The sequence below is a fragment of the Lasioglossum baleicum genome, chromosome 4 (assembly GCF_051020765.1).
Source record: "Lasioglossum baleicum chromosome 4, iyLasBale1, whole genome shotgun sequence".
Classification (NCBI taxonomy): Eukaryota; Metazoa; Arthropoda; class Insecta; order Hymenoptera; family Halictidae; genus Lasioglossum; species Lasioglossum baleicum.
This window is the reverse complement of record NC_134932.1, coordinates 16,116,612-16,138,850: the sequence shown is the minus strand read 5'-3', so window position 1 is coordinate 16,138,850 and position 22,239 is coordinate 16,116,612. Positions and strand designations below refer to the sequence as shown.

General features: G+C 39.5%; 1 protein-coding gene across 3 annotated transcripts in view; it reads left to right on the top strand.

The window, feature by feature from the left end:
• Positions 1 to 22,239, top strand: part of Imp (IGF-II mRNA-binding protein) — a 119,327-nt gene that overhangs the window by 33,931 nt on the left and 63,157 nt on the right. The window contains exon 1 of one of the 3 annotated variants that reach the window (XM_076422841.1): positions 1,970 to 3,953. The exons of the other annotated variants lie outside the window; for them this stretch is intronic. Coding sequence (XP_076278956.1) covers positions 3,865 to 3,953 — 89 coding nt within the window. The 5' untranslated portion in view covers positions 1,970 to 3,864. Of the gene's footprint in view, positions 1 to 1,969; positions 3,954 to 22,239 lie in introns of those variants that run through there. 3 annotated transcript variants of the gene reach the window in all.

The window sequence follows — 22,239 nt, the reverse complement described above, 5'->3', positions numbered from 1 at the left end:
ATTAACCCCTCGGTCCCGGCATCGGTACGCGCCGTACTGACTTACACATTCAATTTTATTCAGAAATTGAAAATAGAGAAAATATCAAAACGTCTAAATTATTTAGAAATTATTGTAACATCGTATAAGTCAACCATATAAAAGCAAGCTGACAATCCACTGTCTCGTCCCCGAAGGGTTAACATTCATTTTATTCGTTATCTCATTGAATGTATAGTAGTTGAAGGCGAAATGTCAAGAGATTCTCCAACGAATGAAATATTTCGCCAGTTGTACATGGGCATTTCCCTTCAACCTTCGTGATGGGAGGCCGTCAGGGTTAGTTCCCGTTGTAAAAAGGTCCAATGAAATACAATTGGGGAAGGTGTTCGGAATCGTCACAAATTCGGGCGTTGTGCGGCCCGGAATTCTGTGAATGATAAATCTAGTTCAAGGATAACACCCTCGTCATTGCCGAAGATAATGACGACGAAACGTGAGCGTAGAAAAGCCACGAATACCCGTGGCCGACCTGCACCCATATACCTGCAGGCATGCACAAAAGAAAGGCGAATCCTTCCTTTCTACCTGTCCGAACAAAGAGAGCTCCGTAACGGAATCAACCCTTTGCCTCCGCGGAGAACCAGAAATCGGTATTTTGTCGTTCAGAGATTTTGCCGTTTCTCTTCTTTTCCCGCGAAACCCTGCGCATAGACTCGAAAACCCACAGTTGTCGATTCGAGAGCTAATGAATCGTGAATCGAATGTACGTGAAGTAACGCACGGCGGTGTCTTTTAGGAAGTACTGGTAGTTGGGCACTTCAAACTCCCTTTCGGGTTGCAAGTTGATCGGAGAAGTGCTTTTGATGTCGACAAGCCTAGGGGTGAAGCGTTACATTTCTTAGCTATAGCTGACAAATTCAATCCACGTTGGGGTTGAGAGACAGACATTTTTCAAAAACAAATTTTTTTGTTACTCGCTGAATACAATTATCGATTATTTTGTCAGGTTTTCACATCGTGTCCAACCGATTGTATAATCTTTTAAAATTTAGATCTGACGCGGTATTTGAAGTACAAGGTACACAATCCATTTTAATTGAACAAATATTTAAAATACTTCAACAATGGAGACGAGCAACGAAAGAAATGCTGGTCGCGATCGTCTTTTAATGCCGACTTCAATTTCAATTTCTGATAGAGTAAATAAATTTCTGCTTATTCGACGAGAGGGAGGATACTTTCGAATTTCAACTTGGATAACGCAGTTCACCCCTTACTGCTAAAAAAATCTGAATCTGCTAAAAAAAAATTAGTACACGCCGTTGGACAAATTTTCTACGGAATGATGAACGAGAGAGAAGATCCAATAACTGCAACCGCGAAATAGATCGTAGTGCACGGGGTTGATGATAGAAGGGTGTAGAATGGAAAATCGATTGGAGAAGCAGAAGAAGCCCATTACACATGGTGCCTAGATATTCGTCTGGAATCTCGAGTTCATTGGAAAAACAAAGTCTGATGTTTGCCGGCGCCCATCAGATGGCGACGGTGCTCGCGACCAATGACTCGCGCATTTCGGCATTGTCCGACCCGGTATACGTGTCCCAGCAGGCTAGAATAAGGCGATGGATTTGGTTCGATAAATTCGAATCTATCGGCCAGCGTGTGTTGTTCGGCGAGTTTGGTGGCCGTAACGACGAGAATAGGTATATCGGAGTAGAATGGCATTCGCAGGAAGAAAATGTCGTTCCGGTTTCGGTATACCCACGCAGGATAGTCGAGAGAGCCTTTTCCTATTCACCCCTCTCTACAGGCTTTACACGCCGACACGCCGCTACGTCTTTGGTGGGGACGAACGGTAAGGCTTCCCCTAGTTGGAGAAGGAGGAACAGTTCAAGTGGAGGGGAGGGAACCTGGCGTGGGGTGGGGGTAGATTGGGCGCGGCCTAGGACGGCCGCGCACCGCGTTGTTATAAAAATAATATCAGTATAGCCAGAGCGCTTTCTCGTTAGATACCCCGGCCAATATAGCCGCCGACAGTCGAGCACGCTGTTCCAACCGTGTGTGTGTGCTTCTTTTCCCGTACCTCGACACCACCCGTCTATCTAACGTTCTCGCGCAACCGATAGCTGTGCATCAATCCTCGTGTAAGAACATCTCTGTCCCGCCGCGCATTTACGCTCTCATTGATCGTCGCGCGTTCGTCGTGATCGCAACCACCGCTGATCGAAACGGTCAGCCCCGAAAACCGAGAAAGGGATATTGGAACGATAAGGGTGTGTGAGAGAGAAAGAGAGAGGGGACGTACCCGGTGGAAGGGACGCGAACGGACAGAGATAAAAAGAATAGACCACACGGGGGCGAGGGAGAGAAAGAGGGAAGACGGGAGCGCGCGCAACAGAGAGTAAGAGAGAGAGTCGGAAGAGAGTAACTGGAGAACGGAGAGGGCGCACCCACGTTTACGTGCGGAGAGAAAGGCCAGTGTCATTTACGAACGCGTACTAAAACGCACGGGAACGGAAGCCAGGTGTCGTAGGCGCTTCGTGTACGACAGAGTAGAACCGCGCACCGGTATCTTCGCCACGCGGCCGGATTGATCCACGTGCGTCGGAAATACGTTCGGTGCTCACTGCGTTTGCTACCTCGCACACGATAGCGAGGACCAAGTACCAGCTCTCGGTGGGATAGTCGTTTCCTAGCATCGGTGTTTTTCGTGTGGTGTCATCGCATAGAAAAAGAAAAGAAAACGGTGTTCATCATTCTCCGAAAGATACGGAGAGAGGAAGCGAGAGACGCACAGAGAGACGAGACTTGGATAGATAGGGAGGGGGAGAGAGAGAGAGAGACAGAGAAAGACGGAGCGAGCAGTAGCGGGAACCGGATAACACACGGTCCCGGAATCGTCTCGAGCGACCAATCACGTACGAGCTCTTGGCTGTCTCCTCCGTTCAGTTGGTAAAAGTGCTCGCGCGTCTTCGATACGTGGAGGGATTTCTTGGTTGGTTGGACGAAGACGGATAGAGGAGGTAGCGCGCGCGCGCGCAACAAGGACGCACCGAGTGGTGGGAAGAGAGCAAGGGGAGGTAACGGTAGTAGAAAGCCGGAGGAGCACAAGCAAGGAGAAAAGTACGGAACTGCTCCACCCGCGCGAGTTTCCCTTTGGCGGTCGTCGGGAGAGAACGAGACAGCCGAGAATCTATCTTGGAGGAGCCGGTGTCGCGGATCCACTCAATATTTTATTATTTCTCTTCCACGTAGTCTCGCAGACATTTGTCACGCGTGATTCTGTGCGTCGATGCGAAAAGGGTGAAAAATAAGAAAAAAATAACACACCGAGAGAGGAGCGTGCTCGACGAAAGGAACGAAGAAGGAGGAAGAAAGAGAGGGGGAGAGCGAGAGGGAGAGGGAGAACCGTGCGGAGGACGAAAGAGGAAGGAGCACACGCGCGAAGGAGTACGAAATTAAGGAAACGAGAGAGGACGCTACTGTACGGACAGTCGGGGTGTGCTTATACATAGGTCGTGTCGTGTCTTGGTCGCGTATACGTAATACGCCGTGCGTCCTATTTTCATTCTTTTTCTTGCTCTTCGATCTTGCGTTCGTGATCGAGAAATCAGCCAGTGTTTAGTGCCAGTGTTTGTCTACCTCAGTCGATTAGCGGCAGCTAACGGAGAAAAGCTGCATTAAAAAGATATTTAGAAGAAAAAAGAGAGAGAGAGAGATATATATACAATATATATATAAATATATATATATAGCAAATATATATAGCATAATATATATATCTATATATATTGCACAGTGGTAAACCGCGCCAACTATTGTTGTAAATAATCCCGAACCGGGTATTCGTGTGAAATTTACAACGAACCAACAATCATCATGTCCATGGATAAGTTCGCGGAAGGTGGCATGCTGCAGAAAGAAATGGAGCGTTTGGAAATCGAGGAGAAAAACGGCGATACCACGAGGTAAATTAGTCATCCTCTATTTACGAATCCACAGCCTTCGTATCGTATTTCCGGTGAGGTTAGAAATTCGCCGACAAGGCCTGTCGTCGATCACACGCGCGCCGATGAAATTTCGCGCCTTTTTTTTATCGGTCCGCGATATATTGATACGAGTTTTTGGATTTACTTTTTTTTCGCAATCGTACACATTTCGGGCTCTTTTTGTATACTCGAACGCGTGTAGGGGGTCTCCGAAATTTTTCGAATCTCGAAATTACTCCCGGTTTAAAAATAAAGTCTTCAGTCACTGGAACGATAAGTCCCGAAACGTATTTCTGGTTTTGCCTACGCTATGCCGGAAATCTTTTCGACGCCCCGTGTGTACATGTGTACATCTTTACGAGACCAGATCGATAACAACAAGTTTAATGAATATCAGAAATCATTGTAACGGTTCCTCGTATCAGTACGCAAGCACTTGCCGCGTTTAGGCACGCACGTAAGACTGGACTTTTGAAAGACGACGGAATATTAACGGTTCCTCTCGAACGGATTGTATCCAGCAACTTCTCGTCTATTCGATTTAATTACGTAAGAGCAGACATTTTCGGCGGGCCTCTGATCACGCTCTCTAGATTGCGTCTGAATAAAACTGCCGCTGAATTATTTTCTGTACGCTATTTGAAACGATCGTACACATCGCAATAAATTTCTTTGTATTTCGTGTTAATTTTTATCGAAATCGATGATTTAAAAAGTAATCGTATTAAGATAATATATTATTTTTCTCGGCTACATGTCAAATAATATGTTAGTTTACTCGAAGAGCGAAGTAACTTGTTTTGAAAATTATTTCATTATTTGAACTCGAATCGAAATTGAATAGTTTTTCATTTCTTCTTTCATTTCAAAAAACAATTTTGAAAACAAATGTAAACTTAAATCATTGAACTACACGAATTAACGTATCTAAATTTAATAACTTCGATAACCTCCTCTTGAGGTGAATTATTATTTTATTCGAACAATTAGTCAAATAAAATATTGTTTGGTTTAAACGTCAAATGAAAATAAATTTGCGAAATATAAAATAATTAATTATTTCAACTGAAATGTTGTTGTAATGTTTCTGAAGATACATTCGCTGTATTTTGAAAATCGACTGGTGCTATGAATGAAGATCCACGGTTTAATTACAAGTCGATTAATTAAATAAATACGAAGTCCAAGGATCCAGGTTCTCGCGCGCGACAGGTACGAAACGATTTTTCCCTTCCGTGTAACTTGTTGGTGGGTCGCGTAATATGTATGTAGAATTTGATTGTTCCGCCAGTCCCCTGAAGTCCCCAAGAACCGGATTTTTAAACGAAAGAATGTCTTCTAAGTGTGCCATGGCGCGAAGCCTCGTTATCAGAGGCCGTCGTTTCGTAAGAACTGATTCACTTGCCGATATCTCCGAAAATTGTATGGTAGACCACGCTGCCAGAAGATGACTATCCCGTTAAATGACTTGTTTTTCTGGAACATTTCACCAACGAGAAATACTCGCTTCCATATTCCGGTGTCATTTTGCAAATAAATGTACGAGCTCAATTTTAATATTAACATATTGCGTGCCGAGAGGTTTATCAAACTATTTAAAAGCGGTAAAAGCATATAAGTTTGAGCGAAGAAGTAATACAAATATATATTATTCTATTTATTTAACGTTGGTTTAACTGTCGTTAGCAACGTAAATATTGTAGTAACGTAATTAACTCGGTGGTGTAAGACTTTATCACTAGGTAACTAGTATACTAATAATTAAACAGGCCGCTGTTATTACATTGAACGAGGTTCAATATGTGCCAATGTCTGTTATGGCACTGACGATATCGTAACGTGCCAGAACAATCTGCGTACACAAGGGAAATTGGAATTTCGACGTTTTTCAGTCGCTTGATTCGACAATGGCGTCGAAGACGTTCTTCGAGCGTAACGACGCTTGTGTATAATAATATATTTTCTTTTTTCTCTCTCTCCGTGAATTGTCTCGTCGAGCACGTTGAATAACTATAGCCGCCGGTTTGTTTTTCTTTTCGCTGGCCGTGGCCTTGATATCGCACGTGGCACAGCCTCGCGCCATCGCATTGATGGTCCCAGAAATTCGGCGTCAATAGCAGGAAATGAAAATCCCACCGTTAACGTCTATTTAAACCTCACCGGATAGAACGGTTCTAGCTGTGTACTAATTAATTCTATCGGCCATGTAATACGTGCGGTGTTGCGCGTCGAAAAGTTTCAACAGCCGCCGTGTTGATTAACGGTTCGCTGCCATGTTGGTCGTCACTAAACAATTCCTTGGATTTCCAACAGAAAGATTTCGACAAACATCAACCACATTCGAGTGAAGAGAAATCGTTAACGAGACCCGTAAAATCGACTAGTGTATCGTACAAAAAAAGTTAAAATTTTCGACCATTCTTTTGGGATAAGAGCGTGCTTGTTTCTTACACACAAATATTTAATATTGAATATTTTTAGCAATGACACTTCGTATGGTACGAATAAAGTCGAAAAATATTGTTTACATTATTAAATATGTCGGTATTTAATCAAGCACCAAACATTTAGGTATTGTATAAGGTGTTATACCACGTCCACAAAATTTAAAATATCATAGAGAATGGAAATATTCTAGTTCGGAAGAAATGTTTAACTTTCGAGTTAAAATAGCTCCGAGTGCAAACGGTCAATTAATCGAAAATAATCGTTTGGAAATAGTAACTTCGATGGAATCTCGCTTTTCATAATTCGAAGGAAACAAAGATTGAATTGCCAGTTTGAAGGTGGAGGGAGGGGATTCGCTTCAACCCGGATCTTTGACTGCCGGCTGACTGCTTTAGCCAATTAAGCTGTCCAGGCCGTCGACGAATTCTTTTACCCTAAGCCTCGTATCCTGTCGAATGAGCACACGCGGATAAAAGATCTCGGTTCAAACCCGAAGGAGTCGTGATAAACTTGAGCCGAAGAAAATGTCCACGCGATGGATCGAATTATGCTAGCGGACCTCGATATTCATTGATTTTCTCAGTTGTTTCACTTAAATAAATTAATTGTACAGCAAGGGACCAGAGTGAGTGCGATGAGCAAGCAATTAGAATATTATAAACGCTAATAGAATGTTTATTTGTTCGTAAATTGAAGATACTAATATCTATTTTAACTTAAAAAGTTGTGAGAACACACTTTCATTTTAAAATTCGTATCATACGAAAACTTTTCTTTGTACATATGTGTCTTTGCAATGTAAAGACGGTTTAATCCTAATGGTGCATCTACGGGCATGGGAAACCAATTTTTTTGTGTTTTTGTTGCTCAAGGTATCACTCTAATTCTTGTTTGCTACAACGTGCCTGGAGATTTGTGAAAATGACTGACGATTCGTATTAATAATGGATTTTGATTGAAATCTTACTCCAAAAATTATCTGTTACACGTATATCTACTAAGAGTGAAGTATTCTGTATTCTCATCTCTAATTTGTATAATTATTTAATACTACACAACATCTACGCACATGCTCGCATAACCGATTCAACCGATTAAAATATTCCGATTTTTGCGGTAAAGTTTGGTCAAGATAATTTTTTAATTTAATATCATTGCCATTAATAGCAGCAATTGGAGCATTTTTCTCCCGTAGCGTATGAAGAAAAACCAGCAACATATTGCATCACTATAGTTTATAGAATTCTTGATACCCATTTAGTTTCGGTTTATCAAGCGATATTTCCACACGGAATAACCGGATAGTATTTTTAGGTGGTGCGGTTTGAATGGGAGGATGTCGTATCTCTCGCCAGATTGTGGATTAGAAAAATCTTTTTACAGAATTTTTTGGAGTTTAGTCTAGTAGATAATTTTTATTATGATTTGCTGATATTGAAGTATAATTGAAAATCTTTCTTGATTCAGTACATTTACCTAATATTTGCCAAATGCTAGAAGAAACTCCGAACTTTATACCATCTTTTCGAACTGACGAAATGGCTATAGAAATTTGTCAAATATAGGAATAATCTAATCGGATACGATAAAAATCAGTTGTAGAATCTACCTAGTAATGGAGCAAAGTAGATATATGAGTGGCACTACCATAGTAACGCTACTTCGAAGTGTTATTTGCTATTTATTCTCAACGATAAAAAAGCTTAAAAACTGTCAAATTGTATTTCATATAAATATAAAAAGCAATGGAAGCCTTGCTTAGAATCGGTAAATTAATATTATAAAAAAATGTTCTGTTTCATGATCGGAACACTCGCTTTTCTGACATCTAAATTTATCTGGTCATAGCAATTCTTGCACGAAGTTAATGAATTTCCTATTTATCGTGGATACTGATACGGGTCTGAAGGTACGTCTCTATGTAAACTTTGTGTACAACTCTACCTCTATAATTACACTGATAATATACATCTTACGATATGTAGATACGAGGTTCGAATAATGGAGTTTCGTCACCGGAAATTCTTCGGTGCCGATGAATTCCCCTTTTGGAATAGCGTATATCGAATCTGATCAAGTACTACCGAGAAAGAAATTCCAGAACCAATGAACTAACAAACATTAATTATGCTGCGATATTTGCAATTTTCTCCTTTAAATAATTTTCTGTCATCAGAGATGACATTGGAGCAGTAGCGTGGCTATACGGAATAGTCCACTATTATTACTTTCCTTTTATTAGTCACAAAAATAGGAATGGAGTTTAATAAAACATTTCTCGTTCTAACATAAAAACCCAAGTCACGTGGAGTCAGAGACATGAAACGAATAAAATGTGTTCTCACTACAGGCATAGTGTAATGTCTGTCTCACATTAATAGCGGATCTTTTTGCAATATAAAAATGTTCTTCCTGATTTGCAATAAACTCCAGTGATATAGAATTTATTTTCTTTCTTAATATGTTTAATGGATTGAAAGTAATGTAACAGTATTTTTAAATTCTTCTAATGTTTTTATTGTTTTAAATGACACCTACTCATTTTTGTCTTAACACATTAATGTCGCTGGACTAATATTTGTAACCTGCACGAGTATAAGCAATTCTGTATGAGTTATGGAATTTTATATATACGCTACCTTACAAATTAGCCGCGCGAATAATCTTTCTGAATGATTAACGTATGAACGGGAGATATTTATCGATCCTAGACGATCGATGGGAGCCGGAAGATCAAAAATGGAGTAGCGGTACTCGTGCGACCGTAGTTCGTGGCTCTATCTTTTGGTGAAAACGCGTGGTACAAGCTTTTTCCGCATCGGTAACGTAGGTGTCTGTGCGTGCGCGGTAATGGCGGAAAATTCGAACGGAGACACTGCACCGATTACCGTTCGTTGTATACTTTGAACTTGCTTCTTCGATTATAAAACTGAATATCTTATTCGCAAAATGTATTCTAAATACAACAGAACGTGCGATAGTTATTCACAATTTGCGCATAGAAATATATAAGAAAATATTTATTGCTGGGTCATTCGTTACGGGAGCATAAATGACCTTCGCTCGGATCCCCCGGAAACTATTACACGCGATTCTCATTGTTGAGAAGGGATAATAAAAGAAACATTCTCATGTAAAACTGTCTTTTTACGACACGTACAAAAGAAGCTTTACCATGGGCCAGACCCGAAGGTGCTGTCCGCCTTTCGAGGATTAAAGACGAACAGAATTCAATCTCTCGGAGGCCGCGGGGCTTTTCTATTTAACGGTGAAACTTCTGTGAAGTTCGGAGGAATATGCTTTCCTATGTTCCTGGGGATTTGTCTTGCGGATACCTGTCTCCGCGAGCATCCGACGAAGCAGTAATGCGGAACCGTTTTCAAGTTTACCTGTTCATTGTTGTCAGAGGATTTTCTTTTGTCTGGGTCGAAAACGCCTCCTCGGAAAATCTTGAGGGAAAAAGGCTCAGGTATAGACCGCCTCCTGCGCTTTGTCACGGTCACATCTGCGCCCGGTTCGATTGTGTTTCGAAAGGCTCACGCTGATTTCTAGGAAGGCTGAAATTAGTTGCTGAAGACCTTTCTCTACCTGCGCTCCGAGTCCTTGAATATAACCGAAATCGTCGCGTATATTTCACTTTTTGATCGGCACGTTGCTACATCGAACCTTGCGAAACGTTTTCCTAACTTTCGCGTTAGACTGTCTGAAACATTTATTTCTTTTTTAACCTTTTCTATGCCACTGTACCGTGCAACTCGTTGAATTCTCGAGGGAAATGTGAACCGTAAATTGCCCAGGCTGAAATGTAATATCTAGACCGAGGATCTATATGTAATAGAGAAATTTCCTAATTGCGAAAAAAAAAATAGGAGACATATGAAAATGTATTTCTACGTTCAATACTTGTTTTTCACCATAATCGAATGTTTCAGACAATAAAAATGAACATTCACGTACATTTTTAGTTATTCGAACCCGTTCATCTTCGCACGCACAACACTTTTCGACCGACAAAAATAAATCGTTTATGCATTATTTCTTGGAAATGAGATTTTGCAGAAATTTGTTCGTCAACACGACAGTGGCTTGTACAATATCTCGAGACCAACGCATCGTAGCGTAGAAATGGCTGGCGCCTTCCGTAGGGTGGATGGCCGCCATTTGCAAATCAGCCTTCACCGCCACGCACGTTCATTAGCATACAAGTTGATACCAGTCGAACTACCATTATATTACGACATCTCTCAACTGTTAAGGTTTATTTTTCCCATTAACGGACTTTAACATCAATTTTTACGTCACCACTGGATTCTCAGTTTTTTCCTCGACTGAAATTTAGCGTGGCTAAATCACAAACGCATTCGAATGTCTTTTAGAACACTAACACCCATTTCCCATTTAGTTTTTATTTACCTAGATTGTCGTTTGTAAGTTTCATTGCACGCTTCTGAATTTAAATAAGAGTTACTATGTATGTTTGTGTAACATTAGCCTGCCAATTAAGATGGCGCTTCTGATTTGTGGTTCGAATGTAATTTATACTTCTTCGGTTTACTTCAATTTTAATATTTTAAGATAAATATCAGTTCTCCAGAAAAACACGATCCGAATAAACTGCATTTATAAAAATTAATTCGAACATTATTTATTTGGAATTTGAATATCTATTTTGTTGTAATGTGAATATCGACTGGGTTCCTTAACTCCTGGCCGCATTTTAACGAGTCACACTCGTCGTGAAGATTTTGAACAAAGTCTAACAAATATGAATATTACGCCTTTCTTTTTAACAAAAAATATAAATTGTCTTTTCTCTTCACAACATTTTTCGGGACTTCTTTCGGGACTTTCTTTCGGGACGTTTTAATCACTGTAACTGTAAAGAAAATGAAACGGCAAAGGTTAAATTAATATCGTTAAAAATAAAACCTTCGACTGATTCTGATCTTATTCTATCTATTACGATTCACACTGGTACATTTTTGACAGTTCGAGATTTGTCGCGAGTTCTCGCTGCCTCTAATGTGATGATTCGCGAAGAAGGCAACCCGATAGCAAAAGATTATGAACCTTTTCTTCGGGTTCTATCGCGAAGTGACCGAAGTCGATTTGGCAGCCGGTGTCTTCGTGCGCGAAGTAGCAACTGCTGACAGCAAATTGGAGCAGGGTGCATTAGCCCCGCGATAATTGTGGAATTCTCCCGGGTCAGCTTATTCTGAAGTTCTTTGCACCTTCTTTGTCTTCGTCAGGAGCGCACCACGTCGAACGAAAGAGAAAGAAAAAAGAGACAATCGGTACCCTATGGCTATCCGGTCTTCGGCTAGTCTTTCTTCCTCCGTCATCGCGCCCGTTCTCAGAACGGCAAACGAATCCGTAAAGAAACCTCGCGCCGGAGTCAGCGGTTTCTTCCGGTGTTAACGATCCTCTTATCACTGCTCGACGAGAATAAATAGCAAAAGTTACATTTTATTCCCAGTCTTGCTGCGCATGAGAACGCGGATCTCGCGATAATGATTCACGCGACGTCTCGGCCCGCCATTTCTCTTCCAATTCGGATAATCGATCACGCTTTCGATCTAGTAATTACCGACTTAAAAAAGCTTTTACGGTAAAAGATACTATGCCCTTACATTGTACTTTTCTAGATACGTAGAACGATAATATTTTGTTGAATTCGATTCGATATTTTGTCGGCAATTAAATATGTATACTGACGATGCTGTAACAATGATAAATATCTGTTCAGACGAAATAGGATTTTATTAGAGAACATAGACAATAAATATTAATTTTTGTAGTATCGATAAAAATCGTACGGCAAGGGGTTAATAAATTGTGTACAATTGAAAAATGCAATTATTGAGAAATACATGTTATACGTTTGAATTAATGAAAAATGTCGCATCTCTAACTATCTGGGATCGAGATAAACATTTTTTAAAGTTATTACTTATCATAAATATACATTATATCGCGTATTTATTTAATTCGTTATTTTTCGATATTGAATTATAAACGCGAGGCTCATCGATATTAATTTGATTGAGACGTTAAAGAAGTTCGAGATTTTCTTGTTATCCTGTCGGCAAACGAAGGTCACGCGAGCTTAGCGCAGAGAGCGCCGCATCCGACTCGTTTAACTTTGAGCTTTCCGTTAACTACATACCTTTCGCGTGTATATTCGAAGTGTGGCCGCAAAGAACCGTGACGCAAAGCTGCAGGAAGTAGAAACAAGTGGTAAATGGACTTGACTCCTTTCTTTGCATTCCGCTTTCTGTCTCAAGATTGACGCCATAATCTCAAAGAACATTAGCAAACCATCGGCTTTCAACTTCCGTGGTTAATTTTTTCATAATTGAAACGATTATGCAGGTCCGGCAACCCTCCTTTCGGAGACTACGAAACACGCAAAGATAATGGGCAGGTATTTTACGCGAGGAAATGAATTCTGATGGATTGATGTCGTTAGGGTTAAATGCGCGGAACTCTTTAATACCACCTACGATTCCGTTTATTTTTTTTTTGTAATTCATTGTCTAATGATCCTGTATTTATTGTGAAATCAGTTCATTATCTATCATGAACTATCAAACGAGACACGAAAAACAAACTAAGGCGACCGAAAAAATTCCAGTTTTAAATCGAATCATAACACAATTAAATTAAACGGTGTATAAGAGATGTGAATAAATATTATATTACATTACCCGCCCATTCCGTGGGAAACTTAATACGTGAACCTCTTGACTAAAAAAAAAATAATGTGGAGTATCTACAATAAGTTATAATCGAAAATTATTCAGAGCCTCATATCGCTGAATTTCATAATGGGAAAGTGTTATAAATGCGTCTGATAATTATCATGTAGTACAAAGAAAATGATCGTTTACTTTTATGAGGAGGACGTGAGGGATGATAGAATTTTTTAGGAAAATCCGTATGAATTTATGGGAAGGACCTTGCGTATAGCACTTGATCAGAATGGTACGTAAAAGCTCACGGGGGGGTGTGGGAAAAAGGGAGAAAGCCGCGAGGAATGACGCGAAGCGCGCACGAGTCAGGCCCGTACGAAATTTTAATTAAATTTCATAATCTGGAGACGACGCTGTCCCGAGCATTGTCAGCAGCGGGACTTAAGCTTTTGTCGCGTGGACGACCGACGAGACTCGTCCTCGTAGAATATGTTGATGCTGCACGCTCGCCCTCGTTCGCCGTTACCGTGGTGGCCATTGCGAAATGACTGTACCGCGGCGCAGTACATTTAATTAATTCTCGGCTGGTCTACCAACGGCACCGAGACGCCGCCGTTTTTTTTTCCACCGTAAATAGCTGCGTTCCCTAAATTCGATTAAAACTATAATCAGCGTCGTCGCACGGGATGAACGGAGACCGGCGGACGGGGTGGATACGGAGGACGAGGGCGGAGGAAATCGCGAAATTGGAAACGGTTTTCATTTATTTTCTTTCTCTTTTTTTTCGACGTTTATTTTGTACTCGGTTGCGCGTATTTATTTCTTCGGCTTTTTTTATGTTGTACGGGGTGTCCAGAAATGTTCTGTCCGCGTATCAATTCTTGTACAAACGAAATCCCCTATCGAAAATGTTAGTTTGCATTGATATTCGGACAAAATACAATTTCTGTATTTGTTCCTTTGTATAAGATATCGTTCCTTTCTGGCAATCTTTTTACAAAAATAAGCAATGTAATACAACAATATATATACAATATAATACAACAATATATACATATATGATTTACCATGGACGTGCGAAAATTCAAGCAGCTTCTGAATATTAGAATTTAGAACCATTTATTTTGGACTTGGCAAAATAGGACTAGTAGAACCAGTATGGAGTGGATTATCTCGAATGGAACATTTTTAACAATATTTAAAAACATTCATTTTATGAAACAAAAACGGTTGAAAGCTTCATTTGGCGTTATCGTAAATGTTTTAATGAAACGTTATTTTTGTAAAAAGATCGATGCGCTGATTTCAAAACTTTTTTATAGAAATGGTTTGAGCGTTAGCGGCTAATATTCTCCGATTTGCGTATGCACGTCATCCCCTATATGTGTGCCAAGCTTCGTTCAAAAAGCGCTCGCCCCACTCGTCATTTCCCCCTGTCAGTGCAAACAATATGGTAGAACCGTTAAGTTTCTAGCGTATTAGATTATTTCATATTCTACAGCGAGGCTAGTTTCAATATTTTGCAATAAAATCAACAAGTTAAACGTAGACGCACACTCCTCGGCACCCGTGAAGCTTAATTAACCTGATTCACCGGGCGCGTGCGTATTTCTTCCTACCTGTCTTGATCGAAGAAATCAACAGGGGTAGAAAAACGTCTGAAAGACTGTTTCTTCAATACGCGTCCCAAAATCAGCTGTCAGTTGATTAAATTTTCTCGGAAGGCAGCGTGCGATTGGCAGGGCAGATGAGGGGTGGAATGCAGACTACTGTGCCTGGGGATAAATGCATTTAAACGTCACGCGCTGCCGCCTCTTGCAAACTTACCGAACGGAGGCTGCAAAGGTCTTTCAAAAAAGATTAATAGTAATTTTACCGCTTCACACGATTCACACGAATGTAAATCATTTGACAATTTCCGGCATCAGGACATGGAGGATTCTCTTTAAGACCACTGCTTTGTTTACCAATCTTCTAAATCGCTTCTTGAAGTTGCTTCTTGTGGACACAAGCTAATCTTTCCATTGGTTCTAGCAGCTGTTCGTTCAATTATTTCGGTCGAAACGATTTCGATGTTCTGGCTCATAGTAGACTCAGACTCCTCGATCCAATTCAGTAGTAAAAGATCGAACGTCTCAAATCACACGTACTTTCTCGCCAATCACTTTCCCAGGGATGATGATTGTCGTTGCCCGACGATTGCACGCAAAGTTTCTGTCTTGAAAGAGTAGCTACGTTCGGATGGAGGTGAAGCATGTCTTTGGCGGGTGATTGTCCTTGGCCTTTGCTCTTCAGTCCTCGGCGATAGTTACGCATAGAATTCGCGTGAAACTCCGATGACGCCACGACTTACAGGCGGTGTGCTTCAACCCCGCACCTTTCCAAAGTATTGATTACTTTCCGGCCGCGAGAAAGGAAGGGACGGGGCCCGAGGGGGAAACAGAGAGGAGAAGGAAGAGGAAGCGGCGGAGGAGATGGAGAGAAGCTCGGAGGGAGTAGGATCCCCCGTAGAAGGGGTTGACCCTCTTCTTCTCTGTTACTCCCACGCGGCACGGTCCCTATTTCGCTCTGTTCGACGCTCCTAGCGTTCACCCTTGTCTCTCTATCCTCCTATCCTCCCGCGTGTCCCTCTCTCTCTTTCTCTCTTTCTCCATCCGCGCCCGCTGTCTCTCGTTCCCGGGGACGCCTCGTGGATTTTCTCACTCTCGCCTTCATCCGTCCTTTCATTTTGCCAGAAGCTACCACCGACACCGACGACTATCTACTCGGACAGAAACGTGGCTCTCGTAACTCGTTAGGAAGGACCAGCCGGATTCCGACGATCGGCTGCGAAATCGATCGTTCGTTCGGCCGCTCAAAATATGTCTCTCGATCGAGATTGACGATGGGCGGTCGGTACCCTTTGAAGATGAAGCTCTCTCGGTCTGTACGCAGCCTACCGTTCTACTCAGCGGCATATTTTCTTCGTTGTTATTGAGTCTTCTAATGAGCAGGGTGTGTTCAGTGTTTTATACTAATTAGCCTGTTGCGCCAAACGAGATCACTACTAAACTGTTTAATAGAGTCGTCCGTACTACCCTCCTACGCCGGTGTTCCAGGATCTATGTTGACCCAGAATATTAACCCTTTGCACTCTGAGCTATTTTAAATCAAAAATTAAACATTTTCACAACATTATATTAATTTTTTTCTTCGTACGAATATGAAATTGATATGATACCTCGTGCAATATTTAAATGGTTAGTACTTGATTAAATATCGACGTATTTAATAATGTAAACAATACTTTAACTAATGGTACAGTCAGTGCTAAAATCAAATTATTACTAGACTGTAATACACGGACCTTTGTGTAAAATAAAAACGTTTCAAGTCAATTGTAAGAAGCAGAGATTAGATAAAAAATTTTTTTTTAAAAATTGATAAATAAGGCTGTGAACGGTGCCAATTGGTATCTTCCGTCTTTGTCGAATAAATTTCAGGACCTTCGCAACACCCTGTAGAAAATCGTGTATTCAGCGATGCAACTTCTGCGCCGTGTACACACATAACAATTCGCGCCGATTTCATCTTGGTGTTAACTGAACACACAAACTGATAAACCGGCTTATACGCCGCCTTTCTGCAATCTAATTGACAGGAGCTGAATAATTGAGATTACAGGATCGGAGCTCTCCGAGTACTGGAAAGTTACAGCATCAACGATTCGCACTCTTTTCACAGTGGCTTTTAACGCATTCAATTTTTCTTAAATTGTTAATGTGTCGGAACGACGGAATAATTTTTAGACGTTTCTAAGGATCGTAGCATTCATATACTATTTATTGTAGACATGATATGTATATTATTGATATGGAATTAATTGATACTATTATTGACCATCCAAACACTAGCAGAGTTCTGTTTCGTTTAATTAAACCAGACAGATAAGTATTTAACAACACGCCAGAATATTAATATTTAAAATATTTAACGTATTTTAGATATTATTCTGTTATGAAAATATTCATTAACAAGTGGAGTTAGTATGCAAACTTGAGATTGCTCGTTAACATAGAGATAGACAGGTTTTAGGTAAGACGAGGTGAAAAGAGATAAGATAAGGTTGTGAAATAGTTACTTCAGAAGTTTTCGACAAACTTCGTAACAAAAATCTACGAGTGTAGATGACAACGTGGAGAAATGTAATAGAAGAGAACAAATTATGAAAAAGAATTATAATAGAAATATGTATTCTGGATAATAACGGAAAAGAATTTATATTTTGTTGGTAATATAATAGCGGTAATGGGAGCATAAGGTGGCTAATGAGAGGCACAAATTGATCAGTACAATTTTAACTCTCGTATAAATTTTCATCGACTTAATGAAAAATCTTAAAAGTGAGAAATAAGCTGAGCATTGTACTCGTCCGAATGTAAAAAATAATTTGTCAGTAGATATTTATTTTTAAGCAATCTGTTTTCTCGAAGGCTGATTATTTGTAGGGCCTGAAAGCACATTTATCCCTATTTATATGGCAGGAAACGCGTTAATAATTAACGCTTGAGCGAATGTGATTGGAAGCATCTTCTCATTTTAGAAGTTGCGGTGTGAAACTTTAATTAGATTAATTCTAAATTATTGCATTTAAATCCGTATTCTAATTTAAACAAAATTCCTTTTCCGCCGACATTTTATTCTACTAATTAAACTTCGAATATTTATGTAAAATGCAGAAAAACGAGAATAAAAGAAATATTCAAATTAGCCTAAATATTTTAGTACCTCAGTTTGAAAAGATCCTGTACGCTATAAATGTAAATAAATATAATTCTTTATCTAGTGGCATTTATCACATTCGCTGTTGGGATATAAACCGAGCTTTCGAACTTTTACCATGAAACATTTCATGCCATTTATACTTGTTAGATCAGTATCAAAAAATCGCTGGAAAACTGTGCTTTTAGTGAGTATGCACCCTTACTTCTAGCTAAAGTAGAAGAAAGACCCCTCCAATCATAAAATTTCACATTTAAAAGCTACAGCTGTCGAACACTAAAAATGGCTAGCTTGTCTAGCTCTTTAAAAATAACAAGACCGAGGCATTTTGTAAAATACATCTGAATAAAGAAATATATCCAGTAAGAGTCCAGAAAAGTATCTTCACAATCTCATTAGCAGCATTATTCATTTTGCACATACATAAATATTGAAAACCGTAAATAACTTGTATTATTCGAATGTTCAACTATAATTGTGAAAATAGCTATAGCTAACCCAGCTATATACCTAATTCAGCATATTTAAAAATATTATTTAATGTTCCAAAATATGGGTTTTTCGTCGGTAAAAATATTTCCGAAGATACGGATAGAAAATATGTAAATGGTAATATATGCAGGTAGATTGTTTCGTCTCGAGGTTTAGTTAAGGGTTAAGGGAGCGCAAGCAGTATTTCTTGGTTCCACTTTCGGTTCATCTATTATATGTAGCTCATGGGGAACCGACGTTCCCAGTTCTCGAACGGCTCGGAGCTCAGATGTAAGAAGAGTCGATTGGATCGCCGACCGTCCCGACCGACGCGACGGGCCAAGGACGTAAATCGGTGTCTCGGGACCCCGGATCGGCGTTCCTTTTCAAACGGGGCGAAACTCTTTAATTTCGCATCGCCATAAATAATTTGACCGCAGACCCGTGGCTTTCCTGGAAGCAGGCCTCGCTCTTCCCAGACGCTGACGCTCCGCCTCGGCCGTGTAGCTTGACATGTATCATACGTGTTGTGCCAGACTACCGCGCGCGCTTTTCTTCGTCACGCGAATACATAGAGACGACACTCGAAAACGTTACACCGTTTCTCTTTTTATTATCACCGGCGTTCGTGTTCACCGCCTGCGAACAGACGTTAATGACACCAATGAAAAACCTGTCTTCAGGTTTCTATATGTCTATTGAAAACTTGGAAAGAGAGATCAAACACTCTCGAATCAAGACATTCGGATCGTCCACTTTAAAATATAACCTCCGAATCTCATCGGTCTGTGGCAACATATGCTCAACACTTGGATGCACTCACACTTTTTATCGGCGGTACCTTATAAATCCCATGTGATAGGTTTCTTCGTTCCTTGAAGACTTTTTAAAACAATTCTGTGGTCACAAATAGCATACTTAAACAATTGAAACAGTTGAGGATTGGTCTGGGTTAGGTACAGCTAATTCCAACGATTTAAATAAATTGTTGCACTTACCATAAATCCAGCTACAGACCCCTCACCGACAAAGGGCTTCATCGAAAAGCACTTGACACTTTCATTTAAATATATCGATATCAAACGGAATTATTAGACTACATTGTTCAACGAAATTATTAGACTACGTTGTTCAACGAAATTATTGGACTACGTTGGGATTGCGTTATTCAACGAAATTATTAGATTTTGTTGAGACTTCGTTGTTCAACGAAATTACGTTATGCAACGAACTTATAAGACTATGTTTACGTTGTTCAACGAAATTGCGTTATTCATCAAAATTACGTTATTCAACGAAATTATTAGACTACGTTGAGACTACGTTGTTCAACGAAATTATTAGACTACGTTGAGACTACGTTGTTCAACGAAATTATTAGACTACGTGATATTACCTGACGGTTAGCGAATATCATTAGAGTTGATTTATTAACTTGAGAAGTAGGCTTTCATGAGAATGTTTTGCGTATGTCAGGAAACGTGAAACACTGAAGGATGTACATATTTGGATGAACTAATACACGAAAATCTAAACATAAAGTGCACATAATGGACATAAACTTTAAGGGACAAACTTCGTTCAGTTCGCGAATGTTCTTCTACGGTTCTTCGCGTCCTCGGTGCTCGTCGCCGATCATCGGAACCCTTCGTCGAAATCGTCAGGCATTTGTTTCCGTAACGGACGCTTCACTACGCTCGTCCATCGAGCGTATCGCATGCGACTACGTCAGTTGTTGATTGTTTCTAAAAGACTCTATCGATGTATTTAGATAAAAATTATTTAACTATTATTAAATAGTTTGTGAAAAAAGGTAAATTTATAAATACATTTTGTCAACGACATCGGTGAAGATTAATACACAATTAACTGTCCGAATTCTCGACACGAATGACGCGCCATTCTATAATTTAATCGTGAATCGTTTTAGAACTTTACCAGAATCAGGGCACAGGGAAACTTGACATTTTGCTATTTAAATGTCGCTAAATATTTAACGATTCCGATATCGAACATCGGTCGATTCTGCAACTGTGTTTGCGGGATGCTGTCTATTGCCCGAGTAAGTACCTTGGATTTGTACCATGTACTGTATAACCTCGAATTAAAAAATCGTATAAAAGCCGAAATTGCTCGCAATCTCTTCGATGATAGGCTACCCTTCAGCTACGGCCGATTCTAATGGGACACGTCGTTCGACGTTCACTTTTGACCTACATTTGGATGGACGACTTTACTGCCCAGGATTAGATTAAACATTCCATCGTCAATATTCATACTAAATGTTCCAGCAAATGTTTCGGTGGTTAGTATACGTCTAACGTTTTTTTTTCTGATCATTAGTCGTGTTTCATGGTAGCCATTTTATTTGTCGACGTCAATGGCAATATTAGCTCTTTGTCAGTCGAAACTTGAAACTTTGTGTTATGGCAGACTTTTTCGTCAAAAATATAGATGTATTGTATTAAAAATGCTAGTTTCGCAAGATGCAAAGTAAGAAACTGTGTCGAACTCGATTCTAAAATGGAAACTTTCATGCAACGCTGGGCCTTTAAGAATAATGCGTGAAAGTACAATTCTATCGGTAAATAGTTATAAAACTTCGTTGAACTCTTTGTTTCTTTTTATTACAAACACTTGTGCACATTAATAATGCGTGAGATCGGCAGACTACTTGCAGCGGTATGTTTTATAAATGCTTAAATTTTATTTGTGTATTATAGATTATCTTAAAAAAACGTACATACATTTAGAAATTTTAATGCTGAAAGAGATTCAAAATAAAACATTATTTTACTTCAAATGGTCAATGAAATTTTAAGGGACGTGCTGATTGGATTTGGACTAAAAGTAGAATATCTGAGCACTTTATTTTTTATGGCGACCCAGATCCGCGCGTTTTCGGGAATGAAAGCAGCTATTCAATTTGGGGAAAGCGAGGAATTATTTTGGCCGAATATACAAAATGCATCATGATTAGACCGCGGATCTTTATGCAGAATAAAAATTGTCTGCGTCGGTTGCAAAAAGTATAAATATAATCATGAATACAACAATTTATTTTTAGTCTATCCATTTTCCAACGATAACTCTGAATACATATGTAGTTCGAAATTTTGAGTGCCACTGGTGTCGATAATGTCTCCAAACATACTGACGATATCAATCATACCTACGAAGCTGATATATTTACGTGCTGTAAACTCTCCTGTAAGCAGGTCGAATTGAGAACTGTATGAATATCAGTCTAATTAAGGATTGTATGTTTCTGTCGATTTTTTTGCTATTTCTCGTCAATTTCGAAAGTTGTACAAATAACTTTTCTTTACATTGTGTCTATTCCATAAATATCCCAGAGTATGTACTTGCTCACTATTTATGGAGAATTAGTTAATGAACAATAATTTCGCTAAGTCTTGTTTGAAATTGATTGGTATACGAATACTTTCTACATCCACTGTATACGTCTCTACTGATTAGAAATATTTTATTATTTCCAATCATTCTAATAACGGGTAAATTTTACTTACTGTGATGTTGTACTAATATTCCCAATTTAAACACTTTAAATTATAAAATAGTAAGGGACTAATTACTTAACGCTTTATATTTACCGGCAACTTTTAAATAGATTTTCTATAATCAAAGATCAATGTTTTGAAATTATTACTTAAAAGAAAATTATTGAGCTTCTGTTACATACAAATATTGACTCTATTAATAGACTTCCGGTAGATAGTGTTAAATAATTTTAAAAAATAAACTTTATTAAATATGGACATCATATAGCGAATAAAAAATACTAAATAACATAAGCAAAGTAACAAAAAGAGTGGTGAATGCATAGTCCTCTGAAATAAATTTTGCAAAAAGAAGAAAGGCCAGCTGAATCT